A 13,309-nucleotide genomic window follows, 5' to 3' on the forward strand; every position below is an offset into this window, starting at 1 on the left:
TAGGGCCCAGGCAATTGAAGGCCTGGTCACCAATGGTGAAGCAATTGAATTGGGAATTCACAGGGGTGCAGAATTAGGGGAAGACAAATATCTTGCAGGATCCTGGGACTGGCAGAGGATATAGAGGTGGGGAGGTACCCGACTGATGCTATTCAAGCATGAAATGGCTACGGGGAATACCACTATCCGAAATATTCAGGCCAGGGAGCCAGTGGCTCTGCAATGGAGTTTTGAGTGGGAATCACAAGCATTGGGTGGAATTGTCCAACCTCGCCTGTGGCTGGGATTCTCCGGTCCCGCTGAACGGCTAATTCTCCGCGCTTTCTGGCAGTGGTGGTGGGGAGAACGAGGTTGGTGAATCCCGGCCATTGGCTTCAGTCTTCTTATGATTTAATTGAAGGGAATTTCTGCTCATCCAGAACTGGATGTCAAATAAGTATGTTGATAATTTAGTAGCAGTGAAGGAGTTGGGAGAGGTGGTGTTGAGGCGGAGCTGTCGTCAGTGTACATGTGAAAGCGTTCAGATGATATCGTTGAGGGGCAGTTTGCAAATGAGAAATGAAAAGGCCAATAGCAGCCTCAGGCATTGTTGCGTGCCCCCAGTTGCCCCGTCCCCCCCACCTCATCACTTAACGAAGCTTCGCAGCCGCTCGATATTCAATGCCTCTTTATCTGTTACTGTGGCAACGTGATGGTGACAAGGCCCGAGGCCCTAATGCCAAATCCACCTCTGATGTCACCATTCATGTGGAGATGCCGGCTTCACCATTCAGGTTGAGTGATTGTTCCCTGGGCGTCTAGTGTTCCCAAAGATGGACACAACCATCTGGGCAGTATTGTTTGCTCAGCATTGCCATATTTCTACTTTGCTCCTTTGGAATATTTTAACAATGTCGCGAGTATAAGGAATACAACTGTCAACAGTTAATGTTTTATTTAAATTAGAATTAATATATTTTTTTCTTGTGTTTAGGCTGAATAATACTTCTACGCTTGATTTTGGGATGATGGGCTCTTATCTGGAGGAAACTGGAATTGTAATACTCAGTAATGTGCTGAAAGATTCTAATTGCACGTTAAAAGCTTTAGAGTAAGTTGAAAATATATATTATTTATCCACAATACACAAACCTGCTCATTCCCTCCAACTGCTTTGATAGCACTGAAACCCCACTGAGCCCATGCCAGGCTTTTCTCACATATATATTTGTAACAATTCCATATTTACTTTCAAATAGGGAAGAATTACGAGCATAGTGCATCTTTGTTTCATGTCATGTTAAGACATTCTTATAACACACTCCAATGCTGTCATTTTTACTCCACTGCTGCCATTTCTAGATATTACAGAGTGTGAGACAACCTTTATTTTAACTATGTATCAATCAAACCTGTTTAATTTGTTGAATTTTATTTCCCTCAAAGCAAGAAAATTATCAAAAATATGCACGGGAAAATATATTGGAGTGGAAATTAATGTTTGTTTCACATAATATCCATGTTCCAAATGAATGCCATAAAGTAAAGTTTTGTCGTGTAATGTCATACACTCAAAAAACATGGAAGTGCACCTGATGCCATTTTGGGTGTGGTGATTGTCCCTTTCAGGACAACACAGCAGATTAAGGGTCACCTGGCCGAGGGGAATAATTGGGACTCAGAATGGGGAATTACTCCAAAGGGTGGAGCACTCAGGCAAGGGACATGTAGGGAGCAAGGTGCAGCCATGCGGCTGCTGAACAATTCTTATTAATAAATCCTTTTTGTGTTCATTAATGAAGTCTGTGAAAGTGCATTTTACAATGGGGGACTCTGCTGAATATCCGGAATAAATGCAGGCATAGTTTAAATATACTAGCAATGGTCTTGTGCCTGCATAAGGATTCCTTTGGAAAATAACTGCCTGTGTGCACCTGGAATATCACTGCCTAGAAAATGTGGTGGAAATAGTTCTCAAAGAAACCTCACAAAAAGACCTTTAAAAGGCCTATTTATACTTCCAGGGTCCTTGAGGCCAAAGTTTTGGATATTTTGGCAAGTGTATGAGATACCTTTGCAGAAGAGTTTGTGGAGGTCATGAATTGCTTCACTGGATTGGATTGTTAATTGCAAACTCCCTGATCAGGTGCGATTTGTTATGCTCTTGACTTAGCATAAGCTGCTTCCTTGATGTGCACTCTGACAAAGGAAGGTTCAGACGTGGAGATAGCTTCAACATGTTTATTGAACTATTAACAATTCTCCTACTTGGATTCGACTCTACTGTTAATCCTTCTATAGCTACTCAGACTAACGAACCAGTCTGCTACAATCCATGTGGTGGGTGTGATGTTCAATCAACCCTGTATCTGTACTCACTGAGTGTCTCCACTGGAAAGAGGAAGATCATGTGTGCTGTGTCCTTTATATATGGGTTGGTGTAATGCCCCCCTGTGACAGTGTCACCTCTGTGTGTATCTTTTAGAACAGTACAGCACAGAACAGGCCCTTTGGCCCTCGATGCCGTGCCGAGCAAATTATCACTCCACTCAAACCCACGTATCCACCCTATACCCGCAACCCAACAACCCCCCCCCCCCCCAACCCCACCCCTAAGGACACTACGGGCAATTTAGCATGGCCAATCTATCTAACCCGCACATCTTTGGACTGTGGGAGGAAACCGGAGCACCCGGAGGAAACCCACGCACACACGGGGAGGACGTGCAGACTCCACACAGACAGTGACCCAGCCGGGAATCGAACCTGGGACCCTGGAGCTGTGAAGCATTTATGCTAACCACCATGCTGCCGTGCTGCCCCACGGTATCGTGAATGCCCATTGGTTGTGTTCTATCTTACTGACCTATTGGTTGAATGTCTGTGTGCCATGTCTCTGGTGCTCCCTCTAGTGTCTAGCTAGCCTACGTGTACTTACATTAACCCCTTGTGTATTTACAGTGATGCATATCTCCACAAGGTGGAAGTAGAGTGCCAAATAAGGCAGCAAAGATCTACACAAACTGGCAATCTTCCCAAATAAACCATTTTTCTCATAATTCCTTTGATGATCATGCCAGTGCAGTTTTTCCTACCTGTTGGAATTATCAGCTGCATCCCCCCTACCCTCTCCCTCAACGGTTGAGATTCGATCAGCAGATAAAGTAAAATGGGGAATAATGGAGCGCCAAATCCAGTCTGCCTGATTTTGTTACTTCATCAATGATGAATTTCATTCCCGGTGAGAGCTGATCAAATCTCAGTGTGGATACCAGTAAAATGCTATTACAAAATAACATTATTAAATCAATGCCACTTGATCGGCTTCACAAACACAAGCAAGCATTGTGGGTCAAATAGTTTCTAACACGTTCCGACTAAATAATTCCATCACCATCCAAATTCTGAAGCATTTCATTTAGTATGGAGAGTTCTCGTCTTAATCTACTTGCAAGTGAACTCAGAATTTTTTTTCTCTAAAGGTTGGCCAAGAATTGTCTGACGCAGAAGAACTATGAAGAAATTGCCTCTGCCATCAGAATCAATCGCACTCTGACCCATCTGGATTTAAGTTCCAATGTTATTCAAGACTCTGGAATGAATGCATTATCTCTGGCATTGATGGACAAAAGTTGCTCAATACAATCATTGCTGTAAGCAAAGAGTTATAAAGTATAGCTTTACATATTAGTGTAGTTATACATTTCACTTCACAGTATTTGAAGGGGCATTCTTTCAGTAAGAGTCATGTTATTGTTGTGTGTTATATTAATGTTGCAAAGGTGGCATTTTTGTTGGTATGTGATCACCTGGTGATCGAACAGCAACAATAACATGCATTTATGTAGCATCCATAATGCCAGCTGTCTGCAGCACAGTAAAGGCCCTTCGGCCCATCGTGCCTGTGCAGGTCAAAAACACCACCTAACTATTCCAGCACTTTGCCCATAGCCTTGTATGCCTTGTCATTGCAAGTGCACATCTAAATACTTCTTAAATGTTATGAGGGTCTCTGCCTTTCAGGCAGTGAGTTCCAGACTCCCACCACACTCTGGGTGAAAAAGCTTTTCCTGACATCCCATCTAAACCTCCTGCCCCTTACCTTAAATCAATGCTCCCTGGTCATTGACCCCTCCACTCAGGGGAAAAGTTTTTTCATGCCTACTCTATCTATGCCCCTCATAATTTTATACATCTTAATCATGCCCCCCCCCCCCCTCAGTCACCTCTGCTCCAAGGAAAATAATCCAAGTTTATCCAATCTCTCTTCATAACTAAAACTTTCTAGCCCAGGCAATATCCTGGTAAATCTCCTCTGCACCCTTTCAAGTGCTTGCTTGTCCCTCCCATATTGTGCATTCCAGAATTGCACACAGTACTTGAGCTGTGGCCTAACTAACATTTTACACAGCTCCAGCATAACCTCCATGTTCTTAAACTCTATGCCTCAGCTAATAAAGGCAAGTATGCCTATGCCTTCTTCACCACAGTATCCACCTGCTCTGCTACCTTAAGGGACCAGTATGCACACCAAGATCCCTCTGATCCTCGGTGCTTCCCAGGATACTGCAATTTATCATGTATTCCATTGCCCTGTTGTCCTGCCCAAGTGTATCTCCTCACACTTATCCGGATTGAATTCCATTTGCCACTGATCAGCCATCTATATTCTCCTCTAATCTAAGGTTATCTACCTCACTATTTACCACCCGGCCAATTTCCGTATTATCCACAAACTTACTGATCAACTCTCCGACATTCATATCTAAATTATTTATATAAACCACAAACAGCAAGGACCCCAACACAACCCTGCAGGACTCCAGTGGACACACAGTTCCAGTAAGAAAAACATCCACAACCATCACCCTCTGCTTCCAGCCACTCAGCCAATTCAGGATCCAATTTGCCAAAATTCCTTGGATCCCACCAGCTCTTATCTTTGCAATCAGTCTCCCATGTGGGACCTTATGTTGGACTTGCTGAAGTCCAACTATACTACGTCAAATGCAATTCTCTCAGCTACACGCGTGGTCACCTCTTTGAAATATTCAATCAAATTGCTCAGACATGACCTCTCCTTAACAAAACCATGCTGACCGTTCTTTTTTTAAAATAAATTTAGATTACCCAATTATTTTTTCTATTAAGGGGCAATTTAGCGTGGCCAATCCACCTACTCTGCACATTTTTGGGTTGTGGGGGCGAAACCCACGCAGACACGGGGAGAATGTGCAAACTCCACACGGACAGTGACCCAGAGCCAGGATCGAACCTGGGACCTCAGTGCCGTGAGGCGGTTGTGCTAACCACTAGGCCACCGTGCTGCCCATGCTGACCGTTCTTGATTAATCCCTGCCTCTCCAAATGCAGATTAATTCTGTCTCTCCGAATTGCTTCCAATAGGGCAGCACGGCGGCGCAGCGGCTAGCACTGGTGCCTCATGGCACCGAGGCCCAGGTTCGATCCCGGCTCTAGGTCACTGTCCGAGTGGAGTTTGCACATTCTCCCCACGTTTGCGTGGGTTTCACCCCCACAACCCAAAGATGTACAGGGTAGGTGGATTGGCCACGCTAAATTGCCCCTGAAGTGGAAAAAATGAATTGGGCACTCTAAATTAAAAAAAAAGAATTGCTTCCAATAGTTTCCCCACCACCGAGGTTCGGCTGACTGGTCTGTGGTTTCCTGGCTTATCTCTTCCTCCCTTCTTGAATAATGACACCACATTGGCTATCCTCAAGTCCTCCAGCACCAGCGAGGAATTGAAAATTATTGCCAGCACCCTGTAATTTCCTTCCTTTTCTCACTGAACAGCCTGGAATACATTTAATCTGGCCCTAGAAATTTGTCTATTTTTAAGCCTGCCAAACCACTCAGAACCTCCTCTCTGTATGTGTTAATCTCTTTAATTTTATCACAGACCTTCTCCCTGATTTCTATACCCACATCTTCCCTCTCATGAGTGAACACCAACACCAAGTATTCATTTAGAATCCCACAGGCATCCTCTGGCTCCACACACAAATTACCACTGTGGTCCTAATGGGGCCCTACTCTTTCCCTAGTTATCCTGTTACCTTTAATGTACTTGTAAAACAATTTAGGATTTTCCTTTATTTTACCTGCCAGTATCCCTTCATGTTCCTTTTTTCATAGAATCATAGAAACACTACAGTGCAGACGTTCTCCCCGTGTCTGCACGTTCTCCCCGTGTCTGCGTGGGTTTCCTCCCGGATCTCCAGTTTCCTCCTACAGTCCAAAGATGTGCAGTTTCGGTGGATTGGCCATGATAAATTAGTGTCCAAAAAGGTTAGGAGGGGTTACTGGGTTATGGGGATAGGGTGGAAGTGGGGGCTAAGTGTGGTGCTCTTTCCAAGGGCCGGTGTAGATGATGGGCTGAATGGCCTCCTGCACTGTAAATTCTATGACATTCGGCCCATTGAGCCTGCACTGACCCTCTGTAAGAGCCCCATTCTATCCCCATATTCCAGTAACCCCATCTAACCTTTTTGGATACTAAGAGCAATTTAGGACGGGCAATCACCTAACCTGCACATCTTTGGGTTGTGGGAGGAGACCGGAACACCTGGAGGAAACCCACGCAGACACGGGGAGAAAGTGCCAACTCCACACAAACAGTCGCCCGAGGCCGGAATTGAACCAGGTCCCTGGTAATCACTGTGCCACTGTGCTCTCCTAATTTCCTTTTTAAGTTCCTTCTTGCACATACTTTGTGCCTCTCGGGCTTCTGCTGTTTTGAGCCCTCAATATCTGCCTCTTTTTTCTCCTTATCCAATGCGGTATATCACTCAATACCCAGTGTTCACTGCATTTGTTGGTCCCATCCTTTTTCTTGATTGGAACATGTTGGCCCTGTACTCATTTCCTTCTTGAATGCGTCCCACTGTTCTGTTACAGAATCAGCCATGCATTCATCTGGACTGACGTCCTATTTAATAATAATCATGATCTTTATTGTCACAAGTAGGCTTACATTAACACTGCAATGAAGTTACTGTGAAAAGCCCCTAGTTGCCACATTCCGGCATCTGTTCGGGTACGAGGAGAGGGAATTCCGCATGTCCAAATTACCGAACAGCACGTCTTTTGGGATTTGTGGGAGGAAACCGGAGCACCCAGAGGAAACCCACGCAGACACGAGGAGAACGTGCAGACTCCGCACGGACAGTGACCAAGCCAGGAATCGAACCTGGGCCCCTGGCGCTGTGAAGCAACAGTGCTAACCACTGTGCTACCGTGCCGCCCCTATTTGTAAACTCACTGGCACGTAAAACATGGAAGCAATTCAGAGATTACTTCCTTCTGGGTCCTGTTGTTTAATCTAATTGCATCTCCTTGAATTCTGCTTGCAGAACCTCATCCCTTTTGCCACGTAATGTGTACCACAGTATCTGTCTGTTTGCCCTCCCCCTTCAGTATGTCCTGCAGCTATTCAGTGACATCCCTGACCTTGGAACCAGGGAGGCAACATACCATCCTGGAGTCTCTTTTGCAACCACAGAAATACGAGGTTTTTCCCCTTATAATTTAAACCTTTACCACTATAGCCCTGATGTTCTTCTTCCTTCCCTCTTGTGCAGCAGACCTACCCATGATGCCATGATGTTGACTGCCACTGCTTTCCCCTGCACAGTCATCTCCCCCAACAGTATCCAAAACGGTATATCTGTTAGAAAAGGGGATGACCACAGGGGACCCCTGCACTACCTGCCTTCCTCTACACTGCCTGGTGATCACCCATGCCCTTACTGCGTGTTCAATCCTCACCTGCATTGTGACCACCTCACTGAACATGCTATTGACGACTTGCTCAGCATCGTGGATGCTCCACAGCGAATCCACCCTCAGCACCAGCTCTGAAACTTGGTTAACCAGTAGCTGGACAGACTTCCGATGCACGTGGTCACCAGAGACAACTGAAGCCTCCATGATTTGCCATCTAGCACAGGAGGTGCATATCACGGGTGCAACCTCTCCTGCCATACTACCATTAGTCCCCTTATTTACTTCCTTTTTAACAAAACATTATGCTATGTAAGAATCCTATTTACTTATTTCACTTACACTGACTTTACTTCCCTTACCCTACTTTGTTTACTTACATTAATTTATTATATTGGATTGGGTTTGTTTATTGTCACATGGGTACAGTGAAAAGTATTGTTCTGCATGCAGCTCAGACAGATCATTCCATACATGAAAAGAAAATGCATAATAGGGCAAACATAAAATACACAATGTAAATACATAGACACAGGCATCGGGTGAAGCATACAGGAGTGTCATACGGCTCGGTAGAGAAGATGTGTGAAGAGATCAGATCAGACCATAAGTGGGTCGTTTAAGAGTCTGGTTAACAGTGGGGAAGAAATTATTTTTGAATCTGTTAGTGCATGCTCTCAGACTCAGATCCCCTGCCCGATGGAAGAAGTTGGAAGAGTGAGTAAGCCAAGTGGGAAAAGTCTTTGATTACGCTGCCCGCTTTCCCAAGGCAGCGGGAAATGCAGACAGAGTCAATGGATGGGAGGCGGGTTAACGTGATGGACTAGGCTGTGTTTATGACTCTCTGTAGTTTATTACGGTCTCGGGCCAAGCAGTTGCCATACCAATCTGTGATGCAGCCAAATAGGATGCTTTCTATGGTGCACCTGTAAAAGTTGGTTAGAGTCAATGTGGACATGCCGAATTTCCTTAGTTTCCTGAAGAAGTATAGGTGCTGACCCGACATTCAATTATTTGTGCTATTTGTCAGTCAAGCACTTTTAAAAAAAAAAAACTTTTAAAACTCACTATGACGCTGACTGCGAAGTCAGTGAGAACAAGAATCTGCCCTTGGTGTTTATGAAGCTCAGTTACACTCAGCTCCAGCCCAGACTGAGACTCATTACTCAGTCTTTATAGCTTCACCTGTTTTTTTTACCCAACCCCAAAAGCACTCTCGTTTAGCCAAGTAACCCAGCAGTGCAGACAAGCAGCACTGAGTGGCTCCCTTTTTAATAGGCCAGAAAAACAATGCTTTGTAAACTGGATTAAACCAGTTGCACAGTTAACCAGCTACAGCTGAGAGTTGTCATGATATGCAAACATGCAACCAATGAACACTCAGAATAGGACACAACCAATGGGCAGTCAGGACACTCAGGGGTGGCATCACCACAAAGGGGCATGACATAAACACTATAAAAGGGATGAGGCACTCACACCCTGCCTCTTTCCACAGATTGACATCTAGAGAGTTAGACAGGGTTGATCCGCAGCATCACACCCCAGCACATGGCTTAGAGCAAGCTGGTACAGTTAGACTGAGTTACTACAGTTAGATTAGCAGAGAGTCGAACTCATTTGAGAACTGTTAATAGTTCAATAAACACGTTGAACTCATTTCAGAGTCTGGAGCATCCTTTAGTTAAGACTGCATGAAGTAGGAGCCTGTGTTATCCGAAGCAGCATAACACAAGAGTGACTCAGCTGACTCCTGTTTCAGGAATGCAACTAAACTACAATAATCAAAAGAGCAGCTTTTAGTTACAAGATTAAAGAACTAATTTAACTTGAAATTAACCCTGAAATTTAGTTCAATTACTACTTACACCTGACAACTTCCCATTTGAACTTCCTGGGCGGGATTCTCCGACTCCCCGCCGGGTCGGAGAATTGCCGGGGGGGCGGCGTGAATCCCGACCCCGCTTGCCGCCGAATTCTCCGGCATCGGATATCGAGTGATTCTCCGGCCTGCGATGGGCCGAAGTCTCGCTGCTTCTATGCCGGTCCCGCCGGCGTGGATTGAACCATGTCCCTTACCGGTGGGACGTGGTGGCGCGGGCGGGCACCGGGGTCCTGGGGAAGGCGCGGGGCGATCTGGCCTCGGGAGGTGCCCCCACAGTGGCCTGGCCCACGATCCTGGCCCATCGATCCGCGGGCGGGCCTGTGCCGTGGCGGCACTCTTTTCCTATGCGTCGGCCGGCAGAGTCTCATCGGCCCCGGCTGTTGTGGCACCAAAGGCCTTCCACGCCAGCTGGCAGGGCGCCAACCACACTGGAGCTGACCTAGCCCCGTAAATTGCGGGCCTAGCCCCTAAAGATGCGGAGGAATCTTCACCTTTGGGGTGGCCCGACGCCGGAGTGGTTCACGTCACTCCTTCCCGCCGGGAACCCCCGCCCCGCCGGGCAGGGGAGAATCCTGCCCCCTGTTTTTTACCAACTCCAAAATCACACTCGTGTAGCCAAGTAGCACTCACAGTGCGTGTCCAAGTATGTCTCACAAGGGAGAAAGATAGAAAACATAAACATTGATCCACAGCAGGAAAGGTTGAATGCTTGGCCATGACGATGGATGTTGAAAAGTACCTGTGGGAATTGTAGAGGTGAAGGGGTTTGACAGGAAAGGAATCTGAGGGAATATGCTTGAGGTGGCTGAAGAAGATGTTAGTGATGTTGTGCCAGAGGAAGGGGTCACATGCAAGAAGCCATAGTCAAACCTAAGGGTGCGGGAGGAGACATAAGGCTGGAGGTAGTATTAGGCATAACCTGGGACAAGGCTATGGGAATTTGAAATTAAGGTAACGAGTTTAAATTTAGTAAATTGCAGCGCAGATCAATGAGGATAACTGTGATGAGGAACCAGGATTCAGTGCGAATAGAATATGGGCTGATATACTTTGGACATGGGGACTGGAGGATGGAAGATCAGCAAGGAAAGCATCGTTTGATAAAGTGTAGAGGTGACAAAAGCACGGATTTGATTTCAGCAACAAGAGGTGGTATCGTGGAATGAGACAAATTTCCACTTGAGCGTGGACAATAAAGCTCGATTCAATTCTAAATACACAGGTGGAAGTAAATAGTGATTGTGATGGACAGAACGTTCAGTTTGCAGCATACCTTGAGTGAAATTAATACCAAGGTTTTGTGTAGACTAGTTACAGAAGGCAGACATTTGGTCCATAGGCAAAATCAATTTTGCTAGTTTCACTCCCCTGACCTGTCGCCGTGGTCACTGCAGTGTTTTGTTTCTCTTCAGGTGACTATCCAACTCTTTTTTGGAAGCCACAGTTTAATATGCCTCCACCACACTGTTAGGCAGTGCATTCAAAGTCCTAGCCAATCGTTTTTGTTGTGATCTTTGTATATGATAATACATGATCAGACTATGTTAAGCTAGTACAGGCAATTGAACACTAGATGACCACACTATCAGGACCTATATAAATGTTTCCTGGTTCTTTCTTACAAGAGTGTGTATGTCAGGATTGCAGAGCGAACAGAAGTGAGAAAGCCAGAGAGAAGGTATTAATTATCAGAGTATTGTATCATATATTTTAATAATTTATTCTACAGTTGTTTGTTTGTTTTACTAGTTCAGTATTAAGTAAAAAGAACTCACAAGATTAATTTATATTAATCAATAAATTACTTCATCATTACTGGAAGACAATGGCTATATTTCAACAACTCGGCTAGATAAAAAGAGTAATATATATATTACACATCGTAATATAAAACGTTGAATATTATTCTCAGTTTCACCACCCTTGGCCAATGGGAACAGTCTTACTATCTGTCCAGATGATTTTGAACACTTCATTAATTCTCCTTTCAACTGTTTCCTCTCTAAGAAGAACAACGGTAGCTTCACCAAGCTATTTATAGAACTGAAGTCCATTGTCCCTGAAACTTCACATCCTTCCTAAATTGCGGAGCCCAGAACGGGACACAATTCTCCAATTGAGGCTAAACCAGTGTTCCACAAAGGTTCATCAAACTTCCCAGTTTTTGAACCCTAAGCTTTGACTTATAAATTCCAGGAGCCTGTATATCTTAAGATAATTTAACGGTTGAATTCTGCTTGAACGAGTGTCCAGGAACGGGGTTAAGGTCACTGACAAGGGAATTTATGGCAGAGGACAAAAAATGGCTTGTCTTGTATAATAGGCATTAATGAATCAATAGTTGATATTAAAAGTGTAACGATTTCCAATGTTTGTATCTGTGCTAACTTTTGTTTTATAGGCTGACTGATACAAAGCTAACACCTACTTGTTGCGAGAAACTTGCCTCTGTGCTAGTCACAAACCAGACATTGAGAGAGCTGGATCTGAGCATGAACAAACTGGGTGACTCAGGAGTAAGTGCACTGTCGACTGCATTGAAGGAACCATCCTGCAAACTGGAAACTCTAGGGTACGTGCTTAACTAGACGGTCTGACATTCAAACATCATTTATAAGATATTTTATCCTTATTAAGTCTTTGAGTTTAAATTTAGAAATGTCATGAATAATGCACATTGTTCAATTTGTTCTATTTTATTGAGTTATTTATATTGCAAAAATGCCGAATTTTATGGATTCAGTAGGAGAGTTTTATTATAACTCAGTTACTGAAGGGACAATATTTTCCCAAGACACTTTCTACTATTGGTTAGCAATATAAAATAATTTCGGCAACATTTATAGTTCTTTCCCAGATAGATTTGGAATGATTCTGAGTGATATTCCTTAAGTCTCTTTCTTGAGTGTTCTTCTGAAATAATTCAGTTAGTCACTTGTGGCCTGACTTTAGCTCAGGGAAGCCATTGTCAGGTGAGTAACGGTGTGGGTTAGGTACTGCTCCAGAAAGGAACCCAGGGTATTTCAAATTCTGGGCCTCAGTTAAATCCTGCTCGCTGCTTTCCATCTGTTCTGGCAGGGAATTTGGTAGGAAGGAATGGAAAAATCACATGACCCAGTGTCAACGTGCTGAGATCAGGTAATTGGAAAGATCAGTGGTTATGACTGATCGGTGCAGGTTTCACAATCGATATCGGAGTGTGATTTTGCAGTTCGGAAACCTGGCTCTGCAAGGAAAGCCAAACAAAATCTTTTAAATTTCACCTTTTAGGGTGTCTTCTGTCCTAAGGCATTGGTTCATAATGGTAGGAAACACATTGCGGCTTTCTGTTCATGTAACTGAGTTAAATTGTCATCAGGTTCTGTTATAACCTGCATAAAACCTGCAGGGATGGACCAATGAGCCTCCCCATGATCCTCGTTGTCTATGAGCTTCCCCGCTGAGGGGTGAGGACCCATCAGCTGAGTAAATGGACTCTAGCATAAAGGTTGGCCCAGATGGGATATGCCCAGATGTGTTCTGAGTATGTGTAGTCCCAGCTGGGACCTGAAGTGTACTGTGTATATAGTTTATTTTGTAATAGAAATAAGTTTCTTTATGCCTCTAACTTTGGACTCTTCTGTGGCCACTTACGATCTCAATACATTCTTTGGACGATTACAGGCATTTATAAAAAAGACTGGCTTTGTATGGGTCTCCTTG

General features: G+C 44.5%; 1 protein-coding gene across 1 annotated transcript in view; it reads left to right on the top strand.

Annotated features, from left to right (window-relative positions):
- LOC119975644 (NLR family CARD domain-containing protein 3-like) overlaps positions 1-13,309 on the top strand; it is a 61,408-nt gene that overhangs the window by 25,249 nt on the left and 22,850 nt on the right. Inside the window, exons 7-9 of the mRNA XM_038815425.1 lie at positions 974-1,090; positions 3,462-3,632; positions 12,009-12,179. Coding sequence (XP_038671353.1) covers positions 974-1,090; positions 3,462-3,632; positions 12,009-12,179 — 459 coding nt within the window. The remainder of the gene's footprint in view (positions 1-973; positions 1,091-3,461; positions 3,633-12,008; positions 12,180-13,309) is intronic.

The sequence above is a fragment of the Scyliorhinus canicula genome, chromosome 13 (genome assembly GCF_902713615.1).
Source record: "Scyliorhinus canicula chromosome 13, sScyCan1.1, whole genome shotgun sequence".
Classification (NCBI taxonomy): Eukaryota; Metazoa; Chordata; class Chondrichthyes; order Carcharhiniformes; family Scyliorhinidae; genus Scyliorhinus; species Scyliorhinus canicula.